Consider the following 15,700-nt stretch of genomic DNA (forward strand, 5'->3'; position numbering starts at 1 on the left):
GGATTAGATATGCAGGACCTGAAAGTAAGCAATGAAAGGGTATGAAAGAGAATACAACAGGGACCCATTCAGCCAGAAGACTTCACACATTCCATACCCGCACAGGCCATGCCATTAAAGTGCTATCATCAGAGAAGAGGGAGCAGATGCTTGATCAGGTCAATAACAGGAAAACAGAAGTGTTAGAACAGGAAATAGGAAACTAACATCATTTTAAGTTACTATTTCCTCATTCAAAATGAAAAGACCTTGACTTCACGCTCACTGGGGTCTGACATTCCACGTTGCACTTGACTGTTCTGCTCATTATGTTCCACCATTTTCTCAAGCAAATTTTCTAGGGTTGTTTTTATAATACTCACTTCCTCCTCCTGCTGGTAAACTGCGGTAGCCTCACATACACCAGTCTTGGTAAGCTCTCTCAAAACAGCATAGATCTTCAAGGCCAGCAGGTGGTGCTCTTATGAAGCTCAAACTCAAGTTAACATTCTTTCCACCAAGGTTTTAGACTTCCTCTACATTTCCAAGCTAAGGATTAACTGGCTTGATAAGGAAACGAGCTCCGAGGATCCTCCTAAGAGTACTGAAGAGTTATCACACCCTAATGCCTCCACCTTGCCACCAGGCACCAAGCTCCTCAATTCTATCATCTCTAGACACTCTGCTTAATGCGAATGGCTGAGGTGTGGTCAACAGGGGAGAACGAACTCTAGGATTAAGAGTTGGAGTTGGTTCCCATCCTACCTACAAACAAACTGATTAGGAAACATTAGTAAAGCTACTTGAAAATCCTGCCATCTCTAAGCATCTTCTAGAGAACAGGCTGTAAAAGGGTGGCCCAGAGGTCAGGTCTGGTGCATGTATGTTTGACCCACATGCTGGCCACTAGTCTTCACTGTTACTATTCTATACAATGATACATGGGAAATCTCAATACTTAGAGGGGGTGCTATTCACACAGAATAATGGTGCCCTCTGGAGTTGGACATCTTTGTGAAAATCTTACAGTTTACAAACATTCTGAATGTGGTATTTGTTTGGATCAAAGCAAAATTATCCCAACAGGAACAGTATTAGATATGGTTAACTGTGTCCCCCGGGTCAACCTACAGGAAGTCTAATTTATCCATAGGCAATTATGTTCATACATCCTACATGAAATAATAAAATATATATATGTATTCTCCTTTACAATCTTATAAGGAGATTTAATGACCAACTCTCTTGTCTAAACCCCAGTATCATGGTCAGGAGCTGTGTGAGACAGAGAGAGAGAGGAAAAGTATTTAAGGGCAGGCAGGAAGTGAAAATGCTAATGACCAGAGAAAGGAGTCTCCACATCTTTCCTTCCTTTCTCCCTCAATGCTACCTATAGTTGCCTGAAACAGGATGGAGTAGGGAAGTGTAAGGGCACCAGTCTGTGAGGCAAACAGTCTGAGCATATGTGATTGGGGGAGGGGGAAGGCAATTCACAACTGTATACGGTAACGCTATTGACAAAGAAATGATCACCATGTTTATAAGCTGACATTCAATGAGTATGGAAGAGGCCTTAACAGAATCAGAATATAACTACAGGCTTCAGGCTTCTTTATTCAAACACGAGACCATACAATTCAACACTGTGATCCTGCGAGAGTAACCCAAGAAATGTTCCTAAGTTTTCCTGGTGGCTCCACCTGCAGTCAGAGCCTAGAAATGGGCAGAAAACTGGTTTCTCTTAATAACCTGGCTGGGAAGAAGCATACTATACAGTGAAATGAAGGACAGGCATCAGGTGACCCAAATTTGAATTCTAGAGCTATCTAAAACTCATCAGCCATTTAGCCTGAGATAAAGCACAACTTTTCTAAGCCTTTTCTTGATCTACCAAACTGAAGTTAACACCTTATGAGATTATTGAGAGAAGCAAATAAGAAAGGTGCTTTGTAAACCATAAAATGCTATACAAATAAAACCTTAAGTTATATGAGCTATAATCCAAATGGCAAGAGAAGGTAAAAACCAATGAACCCTGGAATCTGAAGTACACAGGAAGATGTGTTCTAAAGTCTATTTACTGCTCTACCACTCCCAACCTAAAATAGAAAGAACCCTGCCTAGCTTGCTATCCATATGGTCCAAAAGTTTATAAACTTTTTCTTAAAGGGACAGATGATAAATAATTTGGGCTTTGCAGGCCACACTATCTTTGTTTAGTCTGGGTTGCAACTATGTAATGTTACTGCCAATCTAGCAGAAAAGCAGCCACTGACAAGATGTACACAAATGGGCTGTGTTCCAATAAAACTTTATTTATAAAGAACAATCATTACTAACACCGATCCTAGAGAATGCCCTCTTCTGTTTGACAGTTGATCAAACATTAAATCACTACAATCCCCTCCCCTTTAGCTGTTCTTCAAATGACTGAGTTCTTTTTTGCCTACCTAAATCCTGTAACTGCTCCAGGACTTGTTACCAGAACTCCCTTGACTAAGAAGGAGCTTGATCTAATAGTCCTGATGCCATGTGACTTCTAGGAAAAGTGGAAATATTTAGTAGAAAACTTGGACCATATGGATAGCAAAGCTAGGCAGGGTTTTATTTCAGGGTCAGGAGCAACCTGAAAGGCTGGGGGGAAATCTCTCTCCTGGCAAGTTGCAATCTTTCAGTGGTACATTCTGGTCTGATGGATCTGCTGCACCCTATTTGCAAAATTCTGAGAGGCTCTGTTGACTGAAACTGATAGCTTGATAGCACCTGGGTTGTACCAGGATCCTGGCTGGCTTTCTTTCACTTTGAAGCCTTTAAGTCTCATTTAAGCTTTATGTTCTGTGGCCTTTCTTACCATCTGGAAATGCTAGGACTGGGTGAACACAAGAGTCCAACTGGGAAAGGCGTTCCAACAGAGGGGCTTCATAGTGAATTTCCGGAGGCATGGTGACCGTGCCGCCTGAGCCACACAGCGCGCAGGAGGGGTTCACATCACAGCCAGAGCGCATTGTGCTGTTCCGATGAACCTGTGAAAAGCCAAACAAAACTGACAATTCAGTGTCTGACAAAACCCAGCTCCCTCTCATTATCCCAAAGATTCAGAAGGCTCTTTCTAGACACCTATGTGCCACTACTAACCGAAAGTTCAATTAGTTTGTTAAAAAAAAAATCCCTTTTCTCCAACACATTAAAGTAATTAAGTAAACTTGCTTCTTCTTCAATGATGAAATCCAATTACTTGGAGCCGGGGCCCTAAGCATTACCTAGGTACCAAACTTGTGAGTTTAAAGCTACTGAAACTGTGCTGAGAACACCTTATAAAACCTGAATATTTCCACCATCTTGATGGTTTTCAACGGCCCCTAAGATGAACAGCTGGTGCCTGATTCCCAGATGGACATGACTTGCTCTCTCCAGCAATTTCATCCACCTAGGAGCCTAAACAACCAATCACACCTCTCTTGTTGTTTTCACAATTCCTTCTAAAGACTTTCAGGTGGTCTCAAACAAGGTGGCCAAGTTTTGCTGGACTACACAGAACTCATTAGCTACATTTTAACCTAGCCTAAGATCCATGGTTATAAAGTTCATGCCTAAGTAATGAAAATAAATTTGGGGGCGCCTGGGTGGCTCAGTCGGTTAAGTGCATCTGCCTTAGGCTCAGGTCGTGATCTCTCGGGGTCCTGGGATGGAGTCCCGCATTCAGGCTCCTTGCTCAGCGGGGAGTGTGCTTCTCCCTCTCCCCCCCCCCCCGCTCATGCTCGCTCGCTCTCTCAAATAAATAAATAAATAAAAGCTTAAAAAAGAAAAAAAAGGCAATTTGGTAATGGTGAGTGTTCACACCATAGTCTTTATGTTAGATTAAATTCAGGGAGATAGAAATTATTCCCATTAAACTTCCTTTGTACACATGTAAGCAGGCTAAGAAATAACCTCTCCTGCTAAGTCCACAGTGAAATGTAATCTAACTCTTCCAAAGACTTAATATTGGCGGGAAAAAAAATGCTTTTTAAAAAAAAAAAGTTTTGTTTTTTTTTTTAAACAATTTTATGCTTTGGGGAGAAAACTTCAGAGGTCATGCTGAATGCAGGATTCCTAGACTCTAGTGTTAGGGTGGACAAATCTGGCATGTGCCAAATCATAACCCATTAAAAAGTCATTTGGGCAGCATCCAGTCCTAGAAGAAAAGGACTTGCCTGTGGAACAGCACCATGAGAAGGGATGCTCTGAGCAAGGGTAGTATCATAATAAAAACAAAAGGGTAGCACGGAAACTGCTAGCGAAAAGCCTACAACAACTCCAAGAGCGGCATTCAGTTTCAGGACAAAACTCTCTTGAAAACTATTTGCCTTTACACACATGTACAGGAGAAAGATAAATATGAGAACAACATGGTCTTTATCAACATTCCCCAACTGCCTCCTTCATGCAACCACATAGATGGGTAGCATGCAAAGAAGCTCCTGTGAAGGTTAGACTGGGCACCTCGCACTAAAGTAAAAGAATTCTAATAAGCTGCAATTGTAGATGCCACTGAAAGGGAATTATACCAACTAAACATGATGCTACTGTGTAGACAACATTAACTGGTACTGTTCTGGGAAAAAATATCCCTTGCACTCTGTTTATCAGCGCTGGCTTTCTGAAAGATAACATTTTGAGACAGCGCTGAGAGAGAGCTGCTGGCAGAGATGAGAACCACAGACCACAGAGCAGATGAATGGGAGGAGTCAGGTAATTAGGTAGGATCCAGAAATTGCACCAAAACTTAAAACATTGAAAAGAGATTAGAAAAAGATACCAAAATCAAAATAATCAATCTTAAGATGGAGATATGTTTTTCCTCATAAACTAACCCATGGCATCAATTACCTGTCTATATGAAAAACGAACATTCCATTTTATGGCTGTAGTATACCCTTAAGTCAACAGCCAATAGACTGGGTGTAGAGGAAAAAGAATATGGCAAAAATAACAAACTAAAGGAAGAGATTAAGATAAAAGCTAAAACTGCCAAAAGAGGAAATAGATGCCAGAAATAGCAAATTTAAGAGCTGTTCTTTGGGAGTTTTCCTTTTCCTTCTTCCTAAACCCACCTCAAGGGTGGGGTGGACAGGAACAGACCAATTAATAATCAGATAAACTTTAAGACTGGCTTAATGGGGCGCCTGGGTGGCTCAGTTGGTTAAGCGACTGCCTTCGGCTCAGGTCATGATCCTGGAGTCCCGTGATCGAGTCCCACATCGGGCTCCCTGCTCGGCGGGGAGTCTGCTTCTCCCTCTGACCCTCCCCACTCTCATGCTCTCTCTCAAATAAATGAATAAAATCTTAAAAAAAAAAAAAAAAAAAAAAAAAAGACTGGCTTAATGAAGAGAAAAAAGAAGAAATGCAAACATGTAAGAATTCCTCAAAAAAGCACTAGTTAATAAAAACTGGAAACTGAGTGTGTACATATGTAATAGGAGTGTATACAAATTATGCATTTCTATGATGTTTAAATGTTACATATTTTTGTATTCCATCTAATAAGGGAATACCATATACATGCATAAAATAAGGTAGAGGCTCAGACAAGTCAATTTCCCTGGTCAAATCTTTAAAAACATTAAAGAGGGACACCTGGGTGGTTCAGTCAGTTAAGTGTCTGCCTTCAGCTCAAGTCATGATCCCAGGGTCCTGGGATCGAGTCTTACATCAGGCTCCTTGCTCAGCGGGGAACCTGCTTCTCCCTCTGCCTGCCGCTCCCCCTGCTGTGCTCTCGTTCTCTCTGACAAATAAATAAAATCTTTAAAAATAAATAAAAGCATTGAAGAAGAGGTAATTTTCTATTCAATTAAGATGGCTGATACTAACAAATTACAATTCTATTGTCCTTTCAGAAAAATAAAATTCTTTTTAAAAAGATTTTATTTATTTGAGAGAGAGAGAAAATGTGTACAAGTTGGGGGAGGGGCAGAGGGAGAAGCAGACTCCACTGAGCAGGAGCCTGACACAGGGCTTAATCCCAGGACCCCAGGATCATGACCTGAGCCGAAGGCAGACGCGTAACTGACGGAGCCACCCAGGCACCCCAGAGCCTATTTGTGTTTTAAAAAATCACAACATACATTTTACAGTACGAAAACAAATTTTAAAAATCACAACAAATATAAACAACCAAACCTGAGCCAAGTGGAGATTTCTGGATATCAGGATTATTCAATATTAGTATATCAATTAATATAATTTCATTTCAATTTAACTGCTCACTGAACTTCACTTAGATGTCTTAACAGGTACCTCAGTTCAAAACTGAGCCCGTGCTCTTCCCAATTTCTAGCTGCTCAGTCCTAAATCTCTGAACTTATCCTAAACTCCCTTCTTTTACCATACCCCATATCCAGTCATGAAATCCTGTGGCCTCTACTTTCTTAATGTATCCAGAATCTGACCACTTTATACCACCTCAACTGCAATAACCCTGGTCTAAGTCAGTATCTTTTCTGACTTAAAAGGGGGGTGGTGGGGAGGGAGAATCTTAAGCAGGCTCCATACCTAGCAGAGTCCGATGTGCGGCTTGGTCTCATGACCTGAGCTGAAATCAAGAGTCGAGGGCTTAAATGACTGAGCCACCCAGGAACCCCTCTCACATGAATTTATTAAATAACTCCTCACTTGTCTTCCTGCTTGCCCCTCCTTCCAAGTAATCAAAATACAGTAGTAGGAGTAACCGTGGCTTACCAGTCCTCAGCTCATAACGTTCCAATGGCTCCTCATCTCATAAGGAACAAGAGCCAAAGTTCTTACAAATGGTGCACACAAGGCTTTATACCATCTGTCACTGCTATTATCCCTTCTCTGACCTCATTTCCTTTTACTTCCTGCTTCTCTCCTTGCTCACTCTACCACTGCTATTTCCTCAATATGCCAGGCAAAATTCCAGATCATGGGCCTTTCTGAAATGTGACCTTCTTAAAAATAACTGTTATTGAGAAACATACAAGTGAAAAAAATAATCTTTTCTTGACTATAACAATAATAAAAAATATTTTGGAGTAAGTTTAACTAAAACTTATAAACACAAACCTTTTTAAAGCTATTAATAATCTACAAATTAATCTACAATCTAAATAAGGTTTTGTTGGGGAAGGAAGAGGCAAATAAGATTTAAACAATCTTAAAACTGGAACTGAAAGAATATATGCTTAAAGGGAAAAGTCCCCATAAAATTTCTGATAAGCAAAGATAGAGGGGAGTGATTTGCCCTACCATATATCAAAATATCTTAAAGTTACAGCAATTAAAATAGTCTGCTACAGAAAAATTAAACAGAAAGAGAACTAGACCAAAGTATACATGACAGCTTAATATGTAGCAAAGGTGGTATTTCTAAATAAATTAGTTTAGGGGTGCCTGGGTGGCTCAGTCGGTGAAGCATCTGCCTTCTCCTCAGGTCATGATCCCGGGGTCCTGGGATTGAGCCCTACGTCCAACTCCCTGCTCTGTGGGGAGCCTACTTCTCCCTCTCCCTCTGCCGCTCCCCCTGCTTGTGCTCATGCTCTCGCTCTCTCTCTCCATCAAATAAAATCTTAAAAAAAAAAAAAAAATTAGTTAAAAAAAAAAAAAAGGAAAAGATGATCAATAGAAAACTGTGCATTAAGGACACTTCCACAGTCTAGGGATCACACAAGACTCCTACAGAAAACATGCCCTGTTCACCCTGCCCTGGGTGAGCTCACTGTGAAAGATCACAAAGCAGACCAAACACAGACTGATGTGTTGCAGTCAGCACAAAAATGGGGACAACTGGTCCTCAAGAAACTAGAAATGGAATAATTTTTTAAAAGTCATTTGTAGCCCAACATGGAGCTCGAACTCAGGACCCCAAGATCAACAGTCCCATGCTCTACCCACTGAGACAGCCAGGCACCCCCTGGAAATGGAATAATCTGAGAGCGATTTTAAAGTAAGTATATTGGCCAAAGATGTGGAAACCTCACGTTCTCTACCATTGGCAAATATATACATACCTACATGGTTCTCTTAAAATAAATAAATAAATAAATAAAGTATATTACAGTAGTTCAAACAGATAAAGGAAGGAATGAACATCATAAAATAGGAAAGGATGGAAAAAAAGGATGATTCTAAAAGTAACCAGAAACAAATTCTGAATGAAAACCACACACTGGGGTGCCTGGGTGGCTCAGTCGTTTAAGTGCCCGCCTTCAGCCTAGGTCATGATCCCAGGGTCCTGGGATACAGTCCCACATTGGGTTTCCCACTCAGCAGGGAATCTGCTTCTCCCTCTGCCCCTCCCCCCTGCTCGTGCTCTCTCTCTCAAATAAATAAAATCTTAAAAAAAAAGAAAAGAAAAAAAAACACAAAAAACCAAACAACTGACAGGTTTAATAGTAAACTAAACACAGCTGGAGAAAAACCTGATGAATAGAAGGAACAGTCACAGAGGTTTACTGAGAATAAAACAGCGAGAGAGAGAGATGGAAATGGGAAGTATTAAAAAAAAAGATATAGAAGAGAGAATGACAAGATCTACAACAATCTACATATAATAGACATTCCATATTAAAGAGGAGAAAAGAGGAAAAGTTTAAAGAAATAATAATTTTCAAAACTCAAGACAGACAAGAACTCTCAGAATGAGGGTGCAAACCAAGCCCCTAAGTGGCTAAAAATTAATTCATACATCTAAATACGTCCTTTGTTACTGCAAAACATAAAAAAAAAAAAAAACCCACCTCAAAGTAGGGGGTTGGGGAATTTAAATTACTAGGGAGAAGATACAGATAAACTAAAAGAATGACAAACTGACATCAGAATTTTCATCAACAATAAATACTGGAATGCAATGCATTATCAACCATGAACTTGTCTGCATCTAACCAGTCATCCTGGATCTATATGAATACATATGCTAAAAAAAAAAAAAAAAAAAAAGGGGGGGGGGGGAAATAAGAGAGGTTGTTTATTTATTTATTTATACATTAAGATTTAATTTATTTGAGAGAGAGAGCGCACAAGAGGGGGCAGGGTCAGAGGGAGAAGACGACTCCCCACGGAGCAGGACGCCCGATGCGGGACTCGATCCTGGGACTCTGGGATCATGACCTGAGCTGAAAGCAGTCGCTTAACCAACTGAGTCACCCAGGAACCCAAGAGAGGTTGTTTAAAAGTATAAACTTGCAGTTAGTAGATAAATAAGTCCTAGAGATCTAATACACAATATAGTGATTACAGAGACAACAGTACTATATTATAAATATGCAAAGAGACTAGATCTTAATTATTCCCACCGCAAGAAAGAAATGATAATTTTGTGACATGATAGAGGTATTAGCTAAGGCTACAATTAGTTGGCAGGCGTACTGCAGTATCTATGATCAAATCAACATGTTGTATACTTTAACCTTACACAATGTTACATACCAAATATATTTCTCAAAGAGAAATAGAAAGCAGACCAAAGGACACAGAAGACATGAACACAATCATTAAGCGCAAAATAGAAGTTAAATTTAGAACCCTGAAGTCAACAAACGGGATATGGATATACTCACCCACACAAACACTGTCTTTTTGAAGGAAATGTGGACTATTTACAAAAGATGAACTAAAATTATGTCTATCAACATGGAGATCTTGAAAAGGCAACAGTGAATTAAAAAACACACCCCCCCCCCAAACAAGTTGCAGAATATGTACACCATGATGGCATTTATATAAATTTTTATATGAACATTAAACTAAACAATACATACTGCACTTTGCCCATGGATACATATACGTGTAGTAAAAATCTAAGAGAACCTGAACTGGGAGTATACACAACCAAATTCATGATAGTAGTTACCTCTGGGGAAGGAAGCAGGTAGAGGAGATGATAGAGGATAAAACAAACATTGTTCATCTGTAATTTTCTTTTAAATATTAAAAAAAAAGTCAAGATATTAACATTTAAGGTGGTATGTACATAATGATTGTTTTATCATTTTTTATACTTTACAGAATTAAAAAAAAATTAGGGAAGGAGGCAGGTAAACCTGCTACGTTTTTCCATATACAGGGAATTCAGGTTCTTCACACAATAAATTCAGTGGTGCAGAAGTGCTCCAGAAAACTGGCAGTGGGAGTAAAATGAAGTTCAACTATTTCTCCAACTACAGCATAGGTATGTTAAGTATAAAAGTTGCTGAAACCCAGTAACTGAGTTAGGAATAGCACCTTTCCAGATTTAGAATTAAGAAAAAGATTCAACCAGCACATGAGTAGCAGAGACAAGGACCAATGGCCAGTGTACTGATTAGAATAGTGACCCGCCCCAAGGCCCCACCCCGATATTCATGCCCAACCAGAATCAAAGAATGTGACCTTATTTGTAAACAGGATTCTGATGTGATTAACATGAAGTGATACTGAATTGGGGTGGCCTTAAATCCAATGAATGGTGTCCTTAATAACACCACATGAAAACACAAAGACACAGACACATAGGGAAGATGATCACATAAAAACAGAGGCAGAGATAGGAGGAGATATGCTGCCACAAGCCAATGAATGCTAAATTTGCTAGCAAACACAAGCAAAGAAAGCAGAAGGTGGCAAGAGAGGATTCTACTTTAGAGAGCCTTCAGAGGCAGCAAAGGGCTATCCCCCTTGATTTCAAACTTCTAACCTCCAGAACTGTGATAGGAAACAAATACACCCAGCTACTACATTTTTCTAGTGAAATCACAAAGTCTGGATAGATCAACTTATTTTTTAAGAATAATGAAAGAAAGAAAAAAAAACCCTCAGCTTCGGGACTACGAGCAGAATACTGCAGAATAAGGGAAAAGGAAGCAAATCTGAAAAATTGAGAAAGAACATACCTCCAGAAAACTATTAAACAAGTTTGGTAAAACAATTAATGAATGAAACTTCTCACATCTCCAATAGAGTAAAAGATAACACAACTTCTATTACATGGAAACAGGGAAGATGAAAGGGCAGTAAGATGACATAAAAAGGAAATATAAAATCTGAAAAGAAAAAAGAAAAAATCTTAACTACCCATGGTAGTAGAACTAAAACCTACCTAAGAGGAACTATGGTCAGAACTAATGATATGGAGAATTAAAATAGAATGTGAGCAATAAACTTGTCTTCCCTCCTTTATACTACAGGAGAACCAAAGAGATGAAAACCATGACAGAAATGTTAACAGCTAACATCTGAGTACTTATTATGTGCATCCAAACTCTGCCAATCACTTCCATGTTTAATTTAATGATGACACCGAGGAGCAGCAGGTAGTAAGAGCTAAACAAACAGGAGACAAAACAGTAACACAGAGATAACTGGAATACTTCCATTTCCAACTACAAACTTTGGGGAATCAAGAACCAAAGCTAGTATAAAAGACTTGATAGGACCATATTAAAAACCTGCAGCACTGTCCATTGCAGTTTTGCAATGATGAAAGCCTTCAGTATTTGTGTGACTTAAATATGGTAGCCACTAGTCACATGGGACGGACCACTGAACACGTGAAATGTGACTGCAAATGAGGTACTGAATTTATCTTAATTTTAAATAGCTACACATGGCTACAGTAGCTACCACACTGGACAGTGCACAGCAGAACTGGTTACCAATATAAAGGATTGAAAATAAGACCATTTTAATTCTATGCCAAAACAAAACAACAAATAATCACCCTCCTCCACCACCGAAAGACAGTGAAACAGTTTTAAGGGACAAAGGTTATGAGCTAAGAACCTGAAACATGGTCAAACTGTTGTTCTAATCCTGAAAAACTAGAAATTAAAATTAAGAACTCAGTAAGTTGGCATATTAAGGTTATAAAAAGGACTATCAATAAATAATGAAATGTTACAGTCACAATAAACCTAAATAAGCCTTTAAATCCAGTTTTAAAACTGAATATATAAAATGAAAAACTTTTTTATTTAATAAAATCCCCTTTAAAATCAAAGACTTTATGGAGGTTAAAAAAAAATGATGTTTCAAAAAACAAAATGCTAAAAGTAAATGGGTGAAAAAAATCACATACTACAACATTAGTATTAAGAAAAGTAGAATGTGAGGCAAAAACTACTGGAGAGAGAAGCCTCAAGTCACTAAGAGGATATAATTACATAGAACTCGAGACTAGACACCAATGACATTTTTAAAAAAATCAACAAAATATAAGCAGAAACAACAGAAACACCACTTTAAGCCAAATGCTATAAAAATTAGTAATTAAATAACGAAAGGTTTAAAAAAAAAAAACCATTTTGAATTTGGAAACTCAATCTGTAACTCTTGGGAAAAGAACTCAAAACTCATTGGCAACTTCCAAATAGCAAAAAGAATACTTCACACATCAAAGGCTGTGGAATGCTATCCAAAACTACACTCAGAAGAAAATTCAGAAAGTTGAATGCTTTTATTATTACGTAAGAAAGAACAGAAAATAAATTAAACATTTGAATAAAGGCAGACAGGAGAGAAAAAAAAAAACAACCAAACAAAAACAAAACCAACCAAGACCACAGGAGGAAGGAATTACCAGCAAATAACCAATCTCTGAAAAGACCAATAGGAAAAACTGATGACAAGACTAATCAAGTAACAGAAAACAAATATAATTAAGATTGAAACATGGACATAACTACAGATAACAAGGACTTAAAAATTAAGAATGCTTTCTATAAAATTCTGTATGAGTTAATTTGAAAAATCTGATAGATGAACAATTTTCTGTAAAACAGATGCTGGTCCTCAGATGGTCTTTACCTTAAAGTTCCAACAAATTTTAAAGAAATAGATACTTCCCAAAAAATCTTTAAAGTTTTCCAAAGCACAGAAAATGGTAAAGTGTCCCAATTCATTTTAAGAAGTTATCCAACATCAAAATTAATAGTGAAATTCTAAAACTATAGCCATGAGCGGCGCCTGGGTGGCTCAGTCGGTAAGAGTCTGACTTTTGATTTTGGCTGAAGTCATGATCTCAGGGTCATGAAATTAAGCCCCATAGTCCGGCTCAAGCACTGGGCTGGAGCGTGCTTAAGATTCTCTCTAACAAAAAATAAATAAATTAATTAATTAAAATAAAGAAGAAGAGAAAGTATTGCATTAAAACCAGGAATGAGATGCCTCACTGGGACCAACTATTTCTTAACACTGCTCTGTAAATACATCACATCTAGTCAAGGAAAAGGAGTAAGAAGTGTATAAAGAGGTATCACATTATTTGCTGGTGATAGATAGCCTATCTAGAAATTTTAAAATAATCAACCAAAACACAGAGTTCAAATAAGTGTTCAATTACAGAAATCAACAGCACTTACAAAATAACACTAACAGAAAAGACCTCATTTGCATCACAAAAACATCAAGAATGTAGGAAAAACATAAAAACTGAATGAAGAAATAAAATACTTGGATACATGGAGAAATTCTATGTTCCTTTAATAGCATAAATTATATTAATTCTCTCTGAAGGAGTTTCCATTAAAAACCCAATGTAATGCACATGGATGAATTCCACAAAGTAAAGCTCTATTCATCATTTTCTGTTAATCACAGAATATTAATTCAAAGCATTAAATTCTTTTGGCTTGAGGACAGTTTATAAATAAAATATCAGAGCTGCTTCTATTTATTTTATCTTCAGCTTTTCAAAATTTGTCTGTGTCTTATAATGACTGCAAATGTCCACATGGCATTCCTGCTCCTTCCCAAAAGTCTGACTAGTATTGAAAAAGTTAGGCCTCCAAGACCTATCATAAGAAGCCCCTGTCAGTAAAGAATGTATCTTATTTGATATCAAATTATTCACTTTTATTTTTCTAGTTTTTGTTAAGGATATTATTTGAGAGAGCGAGCGAGCAAGAGAGAGTGCATGTGTGGGAGCAGGGGGAGGGGCAAAGGGAAAAGGAGAGAGAGAACCCTCAAGCAGATTCCCCACGTAGTGCAGAGCCCAACGTGGAGCTCAGTGCCATGACCCTGATACCATGACAGCAGCAAAACCAAGAGTCAGCTGCCCCAAATTCTTCACTTGTAATACACACTCACAATCATTTTAGTTCTTTAGTTTTCAACCACGAATATCACGACACTGTGCCTTAAGAGAATGTCCTACTATATGTCATGTCCTGTATATCCTCACGTGTGATACAAGAGAAAGAAGTGAAAGACCGCTGGGAATTCTCCAGAATCCAACTTTAAAATTTAACCCAGGGGTGCGTGGGTGGCTCAGGTGGTTGAGCGACTGCCTTCGGCTCAGGTCATGATCCTGGAGTCCCGGGATCGAGTCCCGCGTCGGGCTCCCTGCTCAGCGGGGAGTCTGCTTCTCCCTCTGACCCTCCTCCCTCTCATGCTGTCTCTCATTCTCTCTCAAACAAATAAATAAAATCTTAAATAAAATAAAATTTAACCCAGAGCAATCCTCCTATAATTATCCTCCAACACAAACAATAAAATTCCAAAATCACACCAGAGCACTGCCAAACCATCTCATAAGAAATGCTACCCCTATGTTTATACAGCAGCATTATTTATTTATTTATTTTTTTTTTTAAGATTTTATTTATTTGACAGAAAAAGACACAGCGAGAGAGGGAACACAAATGGGGAGTGGGAGAGGGAGAAGCAGACTCCCTGCCGAGCAGGGAGCCCGATGCGGGACTCGATCCAGGGACTCCAGGATCATGACCTGAGCCGAAGGCAGTCGCTTAACCAACTGAGCCACCCAGGCGCCCCAGCAGCTTTATTTATAACAGCCGAATTACAGAAGCAGCCCAAATGTCCATCAATAGATGGATAAATAAGAGGTAATGTGTGTGTGTATGTACACGCGCGCACACACACAATGGAATAATACTCAGCCATAAAAAAGAAATCTTGCCATTTGCAAGGACATGGATGGAGCTAGAGAGTATAATGCTAAATATAAGTCAGAGAAGACAAATACCATATGATTTCACTCATGTGGAATTTAAGAAACAAAGAAGGAAAAAAAAAAAGCATGAGAGAGACAAACCAAGAAACAGATTCTTAGTTATAGAGAACAAACTGATGCTTACCAGAGGGGTGGTGGGAGGGGGGGGGATGGGTGAAACAGGTGATGGGGATTGAGTGAACTTGTGATGAGCACCGAGTGAATGCATGGAACTGCTGATATACTATACTGTATACTGGAAATTAATATAACACTGTATGGTAACTATATTCTAAAAAATTCTCTAAGAAAATAGAAAATTCTAAAAAGAACTATACGATCTTAAAAATATTAAAAAGAAATGCTATTAAGGCCAATCCAAAAATCTCATGGCATGTTATTTTTTCTTTTTAAAATAATACCTGTACTATGATATACTTATTTTATAAAATAACTAACAAAATAAAAAGCAACCCCATATCGGCCCCACATTTATTTTAAAACTTTTACTGATTTGAAATTTCGGTATCTAGAAACTAATGTTTTAGATTAAGCTGTAAATATCTACCTCATAGAGGCAGAGCAGGAAATAAACATTAATGATACATGTTATATAATTTCTCATTGAGTGTTTCTTCACTGGCTTAGCTAACTGCTAACATCTACCAAACCAGACCCCTGACAGTGATGAAGTATGTAATACATAGCAGTATGGGCAACTTGTTCCAATCTGCACTAATATTACAATAAAATGGTGATACAGGAAGTACCCCCATGTTCTCCCCAGGCCTTACTGAT

General features: G+C 38.5%; 1 protein-coding gene across 6 annotated transcripts in view; it reads right to left on the bottom strand.

The window, feature by feature from the left end:
* The window catches only part of KANSL1 (KAT8 regulatory NSL complex subunit 1), a 133,777-nt gene that overhangs the window by 10,862 nt on the left and 107,215 nt on the right, over positions 1-15,700 (bottom strand). For all 6 annotated transcript variants that reach the window (XM_021678388.2, XM_021678389.2, XM_021678387.2 and 3 more), the window contains one exon: positions 2,831-3,002. In XM_021678388.2, coding sequence (XP_021534063.1) covers positions 2,831-3,002 — 172 coding nt within the window. The remainder of the gene's footprint in view (positions 1-2,830; positions 3,003-15,700) is intronic.

The sequence above is a fragment of the Neomonachus schauinslandi genome, chromosome 15 (genome assembly GCF_002201575.2).
Source record: "Neomonachus schauinslandi chromosome 15, ASM220157v2, whole genome shotgun sequence".
In the NCBI taxonomy this organism is placed as follows: Eukaryota; Metazoa; Chordata; class Mammalia; order Carnivora; family Phocidae; genus Neomonachus; species Neomonachus schauinslandi.